Source organism: Xenopus tropicalis, chromosome 7 (assembly GCF_000004195.4).
Source record: "Xenopus tropicalis strain Nigerian chromosome 7, UCB_Xtro_10.0, whole genome shotgun sequence".
Classification (NCBI taxonomy): domain Eukaryota; kingdom Metazoa; phylum Chordata; class Amphibia; order Anura; family Pipidae; genus Xenopus; species Xenopus tropicalis.
This window is the reverse complement of record NC_030683.2, coordinates 129476155-129492117: the sequence shown is the minus strand read 5'-3', so window position 1 is coordinate 129492117 and position 15963 is coordinate 129476155. Positions and strand designations below refer to the sequence as shown.

Here is a 15963-nt window from a genome sequence, read left to right as displayed (position 1 = left end):
TTCTGCCCCCAATAAGGGGTAATTATATCTTAGTTGGGATCAAGTACAGGTACTGTTTTATTATTACAGAGAAAAGGGAATCATTTAACCATTAAATAAACCCAATAGGACTGTTCTGCCCCAATAAGGGGTAATTATATCTTAGTTGGGATCAAGTACAGGTACTGTTTTATTATTACAGAGAAAAGGGAATCATTTAACCATTAAATAAACCCAATAGGACTGTTCTGCCCCAATAAGGGGTAATTATATCTTAGTTGGGATCAAGTACAGATACTGTTTTATTATTACAGAGAAAAAGGGGATCATTTATAACAATTAGAATTACTTGCTAATAATGGAGTCTATGGGACTATAGAATTCAGAACTTTATGGATAATGTTTTTCAGGATAAGGGATCCCATACCTGTATAGAATAGAGAAGAGAAAAGCCTGAAAAAAGCCAATTTAGATAAAATTATTAATATAATCATTAATCCCTCGTTGTTTGTGAAATGCACACCTGTGCCGCACACACGAGTTGGGGTCAAACACTTCTAAAGTCAATATTTTGTTATTCCCCAAAGATAATCTATCTAAATAGGGATGTGGCCTTATTGGCTCTCCCTTGTCCAATGAATAAGCCGGTGGGTGGGGCAAACGGTATATATACCATACGGTTGGAGCAGACTTCGCCACGGGTTACGAATTCACCATGTTCAAGTTTGTGCTTCTTGCGATCTGCGTGGGCTATGGTAAGGGCAACCTTCCTCCTCTGTCTCGTATTTGTTATATATATATTTCCATTATATATATTATATACATCGCAATCTGTCAGTTATAGCTTCTAATGCTAATGGACTAATGCTGCACAAATATGGCCGCCCCCTCATAGGGAAACATTGAGATTGGATGTGTGATGGAAAAGCAGTGTACAAATACTTTTTATATCAAAATTATAAAAGAGAATGAAAGACTAAGCCTGTCTGTAACTTAAGAACCTCAACTCTATGGTCATTGGACTCCATATCACTTTGTGTCTATGAACAAGTTCCATATTATAGCGAATGGGAGATGCTGTTCCGTAATATCATAACCTAATTCATTTTCTCAACATTCAGCCTACAGTTGTGGGGTTCCAGCTGTCGCCCCCAAAGTTACCAGGGTTGTCGGTGGAGAAGATGTAGTGCCACACAGTTGGCCATGGCAGGTAAGGAAGGCTCTGGCTTGTGTCAGACATGGTACCCATTGGGTCAGCCGGCTAATGTGAAATCTTCTGTTCTGCAGATCTCCCTCCAGTATCAGGGAACCAGTGGTGCTTGGGGTCACACCTGCGGCGGAACCCTCATCTCTGAACAGTGGGTCCTGACTGCTGCACATTGTATCAGGTAAAGCAGAAATACAGCCCATTATATAGTGTCAGTGGGTGTAGGGAAACTGCGGCTTCCTGTATCCCCAAGTGTACAGAGGGTCCTAGTGGGTGGGGGTTCAGAATAATGCAAAATATTAACCCTGAACTAAAGGTCCCCATACAAGGGCCGATTCTAGCTTAGACCGTGTATGGGGACTACCGACGGCCTGCCTCGATCGGGCAGGTTAGAAAATCTAGTCGGATCAGGGACCGCATCAGCTCGTTGATGCGGTCCCTGGACCGAATTCTCCTATACCCGTCATTATAATTCGATCATTTGGCCCCAGGGCCAAACAATTGAATTATCCTGGATTCTCCCAATATCGCCCACATATCGGGAGAAGATCCGCTCACTTGGCGACATCGCCAAGCGAGCAGATCGGCCTGTGTATGGGCACCAAGAAGAAGTCCTAGGCCTTCTGGGAAAAGTCTACCTTATGGATCACTTGGAAAGAGCCATTGTTAGCCAAAGCAAATTGCCTTCCAAATCTGTTGTTTCAGATAGATAGATAGATAGATAGATGATAGATAGATGATAGATAGATGATAGATAGATAGATAAATAGATAGATAGATGATAGATAGATGATAGATAGATGATAGATAGATAGATAGATAGATAGATAGATAGATGATAGATAGATGATGATAGATAGATAGATAGATAGATGATAGATAGATAGATAGATAGATGATAGATAGATGATAGATAGATAGATAAATAGATAGATAGATGATAGATAGATGATAGATAGATAGATAGATAGATAGATGATAGATAGATGATGATAGATAGATAGATGATAGATAGATGATAGATAGATAGATAGATGATAGATTATGATAGATAGACAGATAGATAGATAGAGAGCATTTGATTGGTCGAGGCTAATGCTGTCTCTTTATCATTGCCCTCCATAGCTCTGGCCGTGTCTACAGAGTGTTCCTGGGCAAGCACAGCCTGCAGCAGGATGAGGCTGAAGCCGTCGCTATCACCCCTGAGAAAATCATTGTCCATGAGAAGTGGAATTCCCTTTTCATTATGTGAGTTTTGGGGGTGCTGGGCTGTTTATGCCTCACTGTATGGCTATGTATCGGCATTCGGGGGTCAGACTGGCCTGTCACAGTAATGAGTGCTCACCCAGTGGGCCCAGACCCCTGCCCTCCCCAGCCTGACCCTGCCCTCCCCAGCCTGACCCCGCCCTCCCCAGCCTGACCCCGCCCTCCCCAGCCTGACCCCACCCTTCCCAGCCTGACCCTGCCCTCCCCAGTCTGACCCCGCCCCCAGTCCGACCCTGCCCTCCCCAGTCTGACCCCACCCTCCCCAGCTTGACCCTGCCCTTCCCAGTCTGACACTGCCCTTCCCAGCCTGACCCCGCCCTCCCCAGTCCGACCCCGCCCTTCCCAGCCTGACCCCGCCCTCCCCAGTCTGATCCTGCCCTCCCCAGTCCTACCCCGTCCTCCAGTCTGACCCTGCCCTCCCCAGCCTGACCCCGCCCTCCCCAGCCTGACCCCGCCCTCCCCAGTCTGACCCCACCCTTCCCAGCCTGACCCTACCCTCCCCAGCCTGACCCTGCCCTCCCCAGTCTGACCCCGCCCTCCCCAGCCTGACCCCGCCCTTCCCAGCCTGACCCTGCCCTCCCCAGTCTGACCCCGCCCCCAGTCCGACCCTGCCCTCCCCAGTCTGACCCCGCCCCCAGTCCGACCCTGCCCTCCCCAGTCTGACCCTGCCCTCCCCAGTCTGACCCCGCCCCCAGTCCGACCCTGCCCTCCCCAGTCTGACCCCGCCCTTCCCAGCCTGACCCCGCCCTCCCCAGTCCGACCCTGCCCTTCCCAGCCTGACCCCGCCCTCCCCAGTCCGACCCCACCCTCCACAGTCTGACCCCGCCCTTCCCAGCCTGACCCTGCCCTCCCCAGTCTGACCCCACCCCCAGTCCGACCCTGCCCTCCCCAGTCTGACCCTGCCCTCCCCAGTCTGACCCTGCCCTTCCCAGCCTGACCCCGCCCTCCCCAGTCCGACCCCACCCTCCAAAGTCTGACCCCGCCCTCCACAGTCTGATCCCGCCCTCCACAGTCTGATCCTGCCCTCCCCAGTCCTACCCCGTCCTCCAGTCTGACCCCACCCTCCCCAGTCTGACCCCGCCCTCACCAGTCTGACCACGCCGTCACCAGTCTGACCCCGCCCTCACCAGTCTGACCCCTCCCTCCCCAGCCTAACCCTGCCCTCCCCAATCTGACCCCGCCCTCCCCAGTCTGACCCCACCCTCCCCAGTCTGACCCTGGCTCTTATTAATTGTTACCCTTTCTTCCCCAGCAACGACATTGCTCTGATCAAGCTGTCCCAGCCTGCTCCTCTGAGCGAAGCGATCCAACCAGCCTGCATTCCTTCCAGCGGTGCCATCCTCGCCAACGACTTCCCCTGCTTTGTGACTGGATGGGGGCGCCTCTACAGTAAGTCATACTAAGCCCTGACCATGATAGACATAAGACACAGATATATAGCAGGGGCCCTGAGTGACCATGACCTCAACCTGCCATTCTCCTTGCTTCCAGCCAACGGACCAATCGCTGACAACTTGCAACAAGCCCTTCTGCCCGTTGTGGACCATGCCACTTGCACCCTGCGTGACTGGTGGGGAAGCCAGGTTCAGACCACCATGGTCTGTGCTGGTGGTGATGGAATCGTGTCTGGCTGCAATGTAAGAGTCACAGTCTGGCCCTGTGGGGCCACGTGTAGGTCTAAAATCCCACAATGCCACCTGAATGTCACAGAAAGTTGTACAGAAAACATGGCTGCCCTTAGCAAGTTACAGTAGTTCAGTAAAGGCTACGTATTGGCTGATTGTGGAATACTAACTATCAAGGCAGGGAATTAAGACGTGGCCAGTAGAACGGAAACGTAAAGGAGTTAATAGACATTGGGGAGGACTTTGCCCAATTTAGCTATGAGGGTGCTCCCCCAATGTAACCATTAGAGCCTGGGGGAGAGAGCAAATAAAATCATAATAAGAGGGGTCAATATATGACACTGGAATCCCTTTACATAAGGAGTCTCAGAGTACCATGGCCATTACTGGCCAGTAGGGTTGGAAATGCCCAAAATAATCATAGGGAAATATGGGGATATTCCAGCAGGACATTACATGCCAGTATGAGACACTAGAACATAGAATGGCAGAATGGACATAGAGCCTAGACAGTGACCAACAACCATCCCAGTGATTGGCCAATCCTATAACTCCAGGTCCCAATGAAATGGAATCTTACTGAGCAACCTTTGCTATTAGGGGACTCTTGGTACTTTCCCAAGAACTATGTTGGGACAAATAAAAGTTCAACATATGACTTCATAGATGAATGACAGGAATGTCTTCTTCATCGTGGCATCTTGGTCTCCCACAGGGTGATTCTGGTGGCCCTCTGAACTGCCAGGCAGCAGGTGGAGCTTGGGAAGTCCACGGCATTGTCAGCTTCGGCTCTGGCATTAGCTGCAACTATGCCAAGAAACCAACCGTCTTCACCCGTGTGTCCGCCTATAACGACTGGATCAGCGAGGTGAGAATGTACAACGGGGCACTGAGGGTGCCAATACCATGTCCGACATCATGTGACAGAATGCTATAGGCTATACACTAGTGATGCACGGATCAGCAAAGACTCCCCTGACCCTAACCTGCAACCGTAACCCGCACCCAGAAAATGTTGCAATTGTCAGACCAGTGCCCAAGGCTGGAACTAGGGGTAGGCAGAAGGGGCAGCTACCTAGGGCGCAATGCTGGTACCTCTCCTGCCTACCCCTAGTCCCCGTTCCCATTCTCCCACCACTTTGAGCGGCACATTCAGGGGATGGTGCAGGGGTGAGGTGGCCAGCTGTGCTGCCCTCTTGGCTTGGCCAACCCCTGCCCAACCTGTATCCGCATCTTCCTGCTCCATACGCTACTTATGAACACACCTCTGGTTCCATTAGAGATGGAGTCTGACCCTCACCCAACCCAAACCTGTAATGGTTGCCCATATTCCAAGCCCACCCAACCCACGTTTTTTGGTCAACCCGCAAGTCACTACTATATACCCAAAGACCTGCTAATTTGGCCTGTTCAATAGCTATATGGGCACATGCTATCAGCCGGAGAGGGAGCTGAGAGAGCCCCATACATGGGCCATTATTGGCCACCTCGGCCTGAGGGACTGAGATGACAGCTTTTCATGGCCTGTGTATGTCCATATTTACTCCTCTTTGATGCACAAGGCACAGTGCAAGGTATTCTTGTCCATGCAGACAAGGTGCATTGTGGGCAAAAAAATGTAAGGAGTCATTTACATTGCCAGGGGGGCACATAGGGCGAGGGGGCCCTGTTCATACCCACCTTAGTGTTCAGAAGTGGTAACGTTGGCATGAAAAGGGGCTTCCAGCTGGGGTTCTACTCATTACCATAGCGACACTCATTGCGAGTCCTTAGTACCGCAGGGCACGTATGTATAAACCTTACGTTGTTGTCTTTTATTTACAGAAAATTGCCAGCAATTAAGAACAAGCGCAATTTCCATCGTATCCGCAACAACAGGGCATCTGATTCGTGCATTCCTCGTATTTCCTTTAACACCTCGTGTCATCCACATTTTGGATTTCGCAATAAAGTGACAAAGCAAAGAGACATTTCTAGTCTTTTTTCAAAAAAGGATTTCAGCGGGGCCCCCTTAGCCCATAACAAGGTTACAGATATATAGAAACATTGGGGTAACAGTCACCCCGCTATAGTTCCAGGGGTACCCAGGGCACAAATAAGCACTCACCCCAAATCTCCCCCTAACTGGCCTTCAGGCTGGGCCCCCTTAGCCCATAACAAGGTTACAGATATATAGAAACATTGGGGTAACAGTCACCCCGCTATAGTTCCAGGGGTATCCAGGGCACAAATAAGCACTCACCCCAAATCCCCCCCTAACTGGCCTTCAGGCTGGGCCCCCTTAGCCCATAACAAGGTTACAGATATATAGAAACATTGGGGTAACAGTCACCCCGCTATAGTTCCAGGGGTACCCAGGGCACAAATAAGCACTCACCCCAAATCCCCCCCTAACTGGCCTTCAGGCTGGGCCCCCTTAGCCCATAACAAGGTTACAGATATATAGAAACATTGGGGTAACAGTCACCCTGCTATAGTTCCAGGGGTACCCAGGGCACAAATAAGCACTCACCCCAAATCCCCCCCTAACTGGCCTTCAGGCTGGGCCCCCTTAGCCCATAACAAGGTTACAGATATATAGAAACATTGGGGTAACTGTCACCCCGCTATAGTTCCAGGGGTACCCAGGGCACAAATAAGCACTCACCCCAAATCCCCCCCTAACTGGCCTTCAGGCTGGGCCCCCTTAGCCCATAACAAGGTTACAGATATATAGAAACATTGGGGTAACAGTCACCCCGCTATAGTTCCAGGGGTACCCAGGGCACAAATAAGCACTCACCCCAAATCCCCCCCTAACTGGCCTTCAGGCTGGGCCCCCTTAGCCCATAACAAGGTTACAGATATATAGAAACATTGGGGTAACAGTCACCCCGCTATAGTTCCAGGGGTACCCAGGGCACAAATAAGCACTCACCCCAAATCCCCCCCTAACTGGCCTTCAGGCTGGGCCCCCTTAGCCCATAACAAGGTTACAGATATATAGAAACATTGGGGTAACAGTCACCCTGCTATAGTTCCAGGGGTACCCAGGGCACAAATAAGCACTCACCCCAAATCCCCCCCTAACTGGCCTTCAGGCTGGGCCCCCTTAGCCCATAACAAGGTTACAGATATATAGAAACATTGGGGTAACAGTCACCCCGCTATAGTTCCAGGGGTATCCAGGGCACAAATAAGCACTCACCCCAAATCCCCCCCTAACTGGCCTTCAGGCTGGGCCCCCTTAGCCCATAACAAGGTTACAGATATATAGAAACATTGGGGTAACAGTCACCCCGCTATAGTTCCAGGGGTACCCGGGCACAAATAAGCACTCACCCCAAATCCCCCCCTAACTGGCCTTCAGGCTGGGCCCCCTTAGCCCATAACAAGGTTACAGATATATAGAAACATTGGGGTAACCGTCACCCCGCTATAGTTCCAGGGGTACCCAGGGCACAAATAAGCACTCACCCCAAATCCCCCCCTAACTGGCCTTCAGGCTGGGCCCCCTTAGCCCATAACAAGGTTACAGATATATAGAAACATTGGGGTAACAGTCACCCTGCTATAGTTCCAGGGGTACCCAGGGCACAAATAAGCACTCACCCCAAATCCCCCCCTAACTGGCCTTCAGGCTGGGCCCCCTTAGCCCATAACAAGGTTACAGATATATAGAAACATTGGGGTAACAGTCACCCCGCTATAGTTCCAGGGGTACCCAGGGCACAAATAAGCACTCACCCCAAATCCCCCCCTAACTGGCCTTCAGGCTGGGCCCCCTTAGCCCATAACAAGGTTACAGATATATAGAAACATTGGGGTAACAGTCACCCCGCTATAGTTCCAGGGGTACCCAGGGCACAAATAAGCACTCACCCCAAATCCCCCCCTAACTGGCCTTCAGGCTGGGCCCCCTTAGCCCATAACAAGGTTACAGATATATAGAAACATTGGGGTAACAGTCACCCCGCTATAGTTCCAGGGGTACCCAGGGCACAAATAAGCACTCACCCCAAATCCCCCCCTAACTGGCCTTCAGGCTGGGCCCCCTTAGCCCATAACAAGGTTACAGATATATAGAAACATTGGGGTAACAGTCACCCCGCTATAGTTCCAGGGGTACCCAGGGCACAAATAAGCACTCACCCCAAATCCCCCCCTAACTGGCCTTCAGGCTGGTTTGGTACAAATAGAGTGCTATATGGCAAATGTAAGCCGTATTGTTGGGAAAACAATAGATTTATGTAAGCCCAGAGAAGGTCACATTGGTACATGGCCTGTTCCATTAGAACCCCCCTAGGCGGGTATAACAAGACAAACCTCTGTAATCGCTGTGCAACTTGGGCCACTCAGTCCCCCCATAGATCTACATCTATATGTAACCCCTTCTTGGCTGTAACCAAGGCAACAGCACGACTAGATAGGTTTAGAGCATGGGGTACACGCAACTCAATCCTTTAGGATGGGCCTTCACTATATGGAAGTGACCAAACGGAGCTATGGTGTAGTGCAACTACAACTGAAACCGACCCACACAAATGGCCGCCAGAAGGTTCTTGCAGTTGAACAACAGAATTGGTTTATTGTCAGAGAAAATCAATATGCAGGGTTATAGCAATACTCACACAGAGGAGATATCAGGCAATTGCACAACAGGTAGAAAAATATGGTGTCCACCCGTATAGCCCACCTCAGCCGAGGGTGGGGAAGGTAAGGCCCACCAACCAGCACGGCTTCCCTGCGGAGAGTAGCCTGGCCCAGTATCTGTATCCTCAGGGTGCCCCTTAGCAGCCAAGGATCCCTCACAGCCGACTATGGATCAGGGATAGGAACTGACCCGATAGGCAACATTGCCTGTAGGGAAGGTACTCCCAGCTAATCTCTCCTGGTTGGAGCCGAAACTGCTCTTTCTAAATAATCCACTTTCCTATAAAGTGCTCTTATAAATTATCCTGACACTTACTATTCCTCATTCACAGGGTCCCTGTTCCCCGACTTCACTAGAGTAGATCCAGCCTCTAGGGTACTCACTTTACTGAGGCCCTGTTGATCCCAGGCTCAGTGTAACTTCCACCTGGGTCATCAGATGCAGCCAAAGAGGAAGCCCCGCACCCCTGCTAAGCCCTATATTAGAGTGCCAAGGGACTGGTCTCCCTGTTAACCAATAAGATAAAAGATACGGGGAAGGATACTCATTTTTATTATATTAATCCTACCAAACCATGGAACAGTAAGGGTCTTCGCTTAAAGAGTTCACTAAGAGTGTTATATGAATCTGTAATGCGGACCCCTAAATGAAGGTGAAAATTAGGATCCAAAAGCTTCATCATATGCGGTGTCATATTTAATAGGAAAGCTTTTGTTTTAGTGAAATTCAATTGATAAAACAAAAAGTGTTGGAGACAGGGGGCATCCATGTCTAGTGCTCCGTTCTATATTAATGGGAGAGGTAAGCAGCCCATGGTGGGAAGTTATATAATGCCTGAATGTGTGACTGGGAGGAAATCCCTATCTAACCGAACATGGGCGTCCGCAGAAAATTTTCCAAGGGGGGGCAAGTAAGCTAGCATCATCCTGCAACAGACAAATATATATATATATATATATATATATATATATAAAAATCCAAGCAGAAATCGGCACTCACCGCTCCAGAGGCACTCGCCGGGTGCTGACCAAATAAATAGACAGCAGGTTTATAGAAAGCACTCACGGCATCAGAATATAAAGTAAAAAAGTTTTTTCGTTTATTCAATCATCGCATCAACGCGTTTCGATCCTAACAGGATCGTCATCCTGACGATCCTGTTAGGATCGAAACGCGTTGATGCGATGATTGAATAAACGAAAAAACTTTTTTACTTTATATTCTGATGCCGTGAGTGCTTTCTATAAACCTGCTATATATATAAAAATATATATTTTTTTTTTTGCAGGATGATACTAGGGGAGGCTAAAGATGGCCCATACACAGACTGACCTACAGCTAATGTGACACTTAGTGGATTCACTGCTGGCGTAAAAAGTTAACCTCCCAACTACCTCTTGCCGTTCCCACTGACTCCCAGGGATACTGTACAAAAGTGCGGGGGTGCTTTTTTTTACCCTAAAATGTTTAGGATGTAAATGTATTCATACGCGCACTTCTGTTAGGGGATCTGCAAACATTTGTGTTTGGGATCAGTTAGCTTAAAGGGGTAGTTCGCATTCGAATTCACTTTTATTTTTAATGGTTTTTCAGTTATTTAGCTTTTTGTTCAGCAGCTCTCCATTTGGTATTTCAGCAGCTATCTGGTTGCAAGGGTCTTATTTACCCTAGCAACCAGGTAGTGGTTTAAACAAGAGATGGGAATATGAATAGTTAAGGGGCCTACTTGGAAAAATAAGTAATACAAAATTATAATAATAATAAAATTGTAGCCTCACAGAGCAATATTTTTTGGCCCCCATTTGAAATCTGTATAGAGGCAGAAGAGAAAGGCAAATTATTCAAAAAAATTAATTAGAAAGACCAATTGCAAAGTTGCTAGGAATAGGCCATTTTATAACATACTAAAGGTTAACTTAAAAGTGAACCACCCCTTTAGATGTGTTTATGTTAGTTTTATAGCAAGAAAGGCAGTGGGTACTGACTCCCCATTATATACAGTGAGACGCAGTCCGTATTTACAAACCCAGCACATTATATACAGTGAGATGCAGTCCGTATTTACAAACCCAGCACATTATATACAGTGAGACGCAGTCCGTATTTACAAACCCAGCACATTATATACAGTGAGATGCAGTCCGTATTTACAAACCCAGCACATTATATACAGTGAGACGCAGTCCGTATTTACAAACCCAGCACATTATATACAGTGAGATGCAGTCCGTATTTACAAACCCAGCACATTATATACAGTGAGAAGCAGTGGGTACTGAGGGCAGATATTCAGGCCCTGGCACTATAACACTGGCACTGATACACAACATTGGCCCCACTGTAACTTACTATAAATGAACAAAACAATGACAAAAAAAAAAAAAAAATAGTAAGTGCAAAAAACAACAACAAATATATAAACACACAATGAGCTTTTTCAGAGGGAAAGAGTTAACTTACCCTCCATGTGTTAGGGTAGGGGATAGATTATAAATTATTATAGATGTCAGGTCAGGCAAAAAACAATTTAATGTCAGCTAGTGATTCTTTAGAACTGTATAGTACCTGGGTATAGTACCTGGGTATAGTGCCTGGGTATAGTACCTGGGTATAGTGCCTGTGTATAGTGCCTGGGTATAGTACCTGTGTATAGTGCCTGTGTATAGTGCCTGGGTATAGTGCCTGGGTATAGTACCTGGGTATAGTACCTGTGTATAGTGCCTGGGTATAGTACCTGGGTATAGTGCCTGTGTATAGTGCCTGTGTATAGTGCCTGTGTATAGTACCTGGGTATAGTGCCTGTGTATAGTACCTGTGTATAGTGCCTGGGTATAGTACCTGGGTATAGTACCTGTGTATAGTACCTGTGTATAGTGCCTGGGTATAGTACCTGGGTATAGTACCTGTGTATAGTGCCTGTGTATAGTACCTGTGTATAGTACCTGTGTATAGTACCTGTGTATAGTACCTGGGTATAGTGCCTGTGTATAGTGCCTGGGTATAGTACCTGGGTATAGTGCCTGTGTATAGTGCCTGTGTATAGTGCCTGGGTATAGTACCTGTGTATAGTGCCTGTGTATAGTACCTGGGTATAGTGCCTGTGTATAGTACCTGTGTATAGTACCTGGGTATAGTACCTGGGTATAGTACCTGTGTATAGTGCCTGGGTATAGTGCCTGGGTATAGTGCCTGTGTATAGTGCCTGGGTATAGTAACCTGTTGTATAGTGGCCTGTGTATAGTACCTGGGTATAGTGCCTGTGTATAGTACCTGTGTATAGTACCTGGGTATAGTGCCTGTGGTATAGTACCTGTGTATAGTGCCTGTGTATAGTACCTGTGTATAGTACCTGGGTATAGTGCCTGTGTATAGTACCTGTGTATAGTACCTGGGTATTAGTACCTGTGTATAGTACCTGTGTATAGTGCCTGTGTATAGTGCCTGTGTATAGTACCTGGGTAATAGTGCTGTGGTATAGTACCTGGGTAAATAGTACCTGTGTATAGTGCCTGGGTATAGTACCTGTGTATAGTGCCTGGGTATAGTGCCTGTGTATAGTACCTGTGTATAGTACCTGTGTATAGTACCTGTGTATAGTACCTGGGTATAGTGCCTGTGTATAGTACCTGTGTATAGTACCTGGGTATAGTGCCTGTGTATAGTACCTGTGTATAGTGCCTGGGTATAGTACTGTATAGTGCCTGTGTATAGTGCCTGGTATAGTACCTGGTATAGTACCTGTGTATAGTGCCTGTGTATAGTACCTGGGTATAGTGCCTGTGTATAGTGCCTGGGTATAGTACCTGTGTATAGTGCCTGGGTATAGTGCCTGTGTATAGTGCCTGGGTATAGTACCTGGGTATAGTGCCTGTGTATAGTGCCTGGGTATAGTACCTGGGTATAGTACCTGGGTATAGTGCCTGTGTATAGTGCCTGTGTATAGTACCTGTGTATAGTACCTGTGTATAGTACCTATAGTGCCTGTGTATAGTGCCTGGGTATAGTACCTGGGTATAGTACCTGTGTATAGTGCCTGGGTATAGTACCTGTGTATAGTGCCTGGGTATAGTACCTGGGTATAGTACCTGTGTATAGTGCCTGGGTATAGTACCTGTGTATAGTGCCTGGGTATAGTACCTGGGTATAGTGCCTGTGTATAGTGCCTGTGTATAGTGCCTGGTATAGTACCTGGGTATAGTACCTGGTGTATAGTACCTGGGTATAGTGCCTGTGTATAGTGCCTGGTATAGTACCTGTGTATAGTGCCTGGGTATAGTACCTGTGTATAGTGCCTGGGTATAGTGCCTGGGTATAGTACCTGGGTATAGTGCCTGGGTATAGTACCTGTGTATAGTGCCTGGGTAGTATGGGTATAGTACCTGTATAGTACCTGGTATATATAGTGCCTGGGTATAGTACCTGGGTATAGTGCCTGTGTATAGTGCCTGTGTATAGTGCCTGGGTATAGTACCTGTGTATAGTACCTGGTATAGTACCTGGGGTATAGTGCCTGTGTATAGTGCCTGGGTATAGTACCTGTGTATAGTGCCTGGGTATAGTACCTGTGTATAGTACCCTAGTACCTGGGTATAGTACCTGTGTATAGTGCCTGGGTATAGTACCTGTGTATATACCTGCTGGTATAGTACCTGTGTATATATAGTACCTGTGTATAGTGCCTGGGTATAGTACCCGTGTATAGTACCCGGGTATAGTACCTGTGTATAGTGCCTGGGTATAGTACCTGTGTATAGTGCCTGGGTATAGTACCTGGGTATAGTACCTGTGTATAGTGCCTGGGTATAGTACCTGTGTATAGTACCCGGGTATAGTACCTGGGTATAGTACCTGGGTATAGTACCTGTGTTATAGTGCCTGTGTATAGTACCTGTGTATAGTACCTGGGTATAGTGCCTGTGTATAGTATCTGGGTATAGTACCTGGGTATAGTGCCTGTGTATAGTGCCTGTGTATAGTATCTGGTATAGTACCTGGGTATAGTACCTGTGTATAGTGCCTGGGTATAGTGCCTGGGTATAGTGCCTGGGTATAGTACCTGGGTATAGTGCCTGGGTATAGTACCTGTGTATAGTACCTGGGTATAGTGCCTGGGTATAGTGCCTGGGTATAGTACCTGGGTATAGTGCCTGTGTATAGTACCTGGGTATAGTGCCTGTGTATAGTACCTGTATAGTACCTGGGTATATACCTGTATAGTGCCTGTGTATAGTACCTGGGTATAGTGCCTGTGTATAGTGCCTGTGTATAGTACCTGGGTATAGTGCCTGTGTATAGTGCCTGTGTATAGTACCTGGGTATAGTGCCTGGGTATAGTGCCTGTGTATAGTACCTGGGTATAGTGCCTGTGTATAGTACTGGGTATAGTGCTGTGTATAGTACCTGGTATAGTACCTGGGTATAGTGCCTGTGTATAGTGCCTGGGTATAGTGCCTGTGTATAGTACCTGGGTATAGTGCCTGTGTATAGTGCCTGGGTATAGTGCCTGTGTATAGTACCTGGGTATAGTACCTGGGTATAGTGCCTGGGTATAGTGCCTGGGTATAGTGCCTGTGTATAGTACCTGGGTATAGTGCCTGGGTATAGTGCCTGTGTATAGTACCTGGGTATAGTGCCTGGGTATAGTACCTGGGTATAGTGCCTGGGTATAGTGCCTGGGTATAGTGCCTGTGTATAGTGCCTGGGTATAGTGCCTGGGTATAGTGCCTGGGTATAGTGCCTGGGTATAGTGCCTGGGTATAGTGCCTGTGTATAGTACCTGGGTATAGTGCCTGGGTATAGTGCCTGGGTATAGTACCTGGGTATAGTGCCTGTGTATAGTGCCTGGGTATAGTACCTGGGTATAGTACCTGGGTATAGTACCTGTGTATAGTGCCTGTGTATAGTACCTGGGTATAGTGCCTGGGTATAGTACCTGGGTATAGTGCCTGGGTATAGTGCCTGGGTATAGTACCTGGGTATAGTGCCTGGGTATAGTGCCTGTGTATAGTACCTGTGTATAGTGCCTGGGTATAGTACCTGGGTATAGTACCTGTGTATAGTACCTGTGGGATGAAAACTGCAGCAAAAGTTGAGAGTTGGTTCTTAGGTAAAGTTACAGGGGCAGATTGTTCTTTTCAGTCTTCATTTCTGTTTCCAGTTTGCAAAATCTCCCGATCCTTGTGTGCATCTGTGCTCTGATTGGTCAATTTTACTGTCTGTCAAGGAAGCTGTGCTCTGATTGGAGAATCCACAAGAAGAAAGATCCAATCGGAGCACAGCAAAAACGGGCTTGAGGGGAAAGTGCAGAAACGGAGTAAGGTTTTTGTTTTTTTGCTACTTTTCCAGGGGGGGGCAAGTGCCCCCTCTTGCCCCCTTCTGTGGACGCCCATGTAACCGAAGCATATCTGGGGAAGTCCCACGATAAAGAGTCAAACTATTTTTCTATGTGTAGGGAGAGCACCGCAGGGGTCCCCCCTTCATTTTATAAACTATCTTCATGTTAAGACCAACTTATATTATCACAGGCATCAGACCATCACTAAAGGGGCGGGTTTTGGGGTGCTACAACCATTTCCCAATATGAACTGCTTACTGTTGTGATTAAGCCAAAAAGGTTATGAAGTTGGAGGGGAGAACATGTGGGACAGGGAGGGAACAAGGCGGCACTGACAGAGAAAACGCAATGATCATCACTTTTATAGCACTGAATTACTTTTGTAAAGCAGTTTTGTACCTACCTGGCCAGGATACTGTACCTACCTTTCCCGGATACTGTACTTACCTTTCCCAGATACTGTACCTACCTGGCCATGATACTGTACTTACCTTGCCAGGATACCGTGCCTACTTTCCCGGATACTGTACTTACCTTGCCAGGATACGGAACCTACCTTTCCCGGATACTGTACTTACCTTGCCAGGATACGGTACCTACCTTTCCCGGATACTGTACTTACCTTGCCAGGATACAGTACCTACCTGGCCAAGATAATGTACCTACCTCGCCAGGATACCGTACCTACCTTGCCAGGATACTGTGCCTACCTTGCCAAGATACTGTACCTACCTGGCCAAGATAATGTACCTACCTGGCCAGGATACTGTACCTACCTTGCCAGGATACTGTACCTACTTTGCCAAGATACCGTACCTACCTTCCCAGGATACCGTACCTACCTGGCCAAGATACTGTACCTACCTTCCCAGGATACCGTACCTACCTGGCCAAGATACTGTACCTACCTTCCCAGGAT

The 15963-nt window shown here is 47.7% G+C and overlaps 1 protein-coding gene across 1 annotated transcript; it reads left to right on the top strand.

The window, feature by feature from the left end:
* Positions 1 to 685: 685 nt before the first annotated feature.
* Positions 686 to 6041, top strand: ctrc (chymotrypsin C). Its single transcript, NM_001008076.1, is given in 8 exon segments — positions 686 to 734; positions 1101 to 1189; positions 1267 to 1367; positions 2312 to 2434; positions 3705 to 3841; positions 3944 to 4089; positions 4793 to 4945; positions 5902 to 6041. Coding segments are annotated over 8 exon segments (807 nt in total). The 5' UTR covers positions 686 to 694; the 3' UTR covers positions 5920 to 6041.
* The last annotated feature ends 9922 nt before the right edge of the window (positions 6042 to 15963 follow it).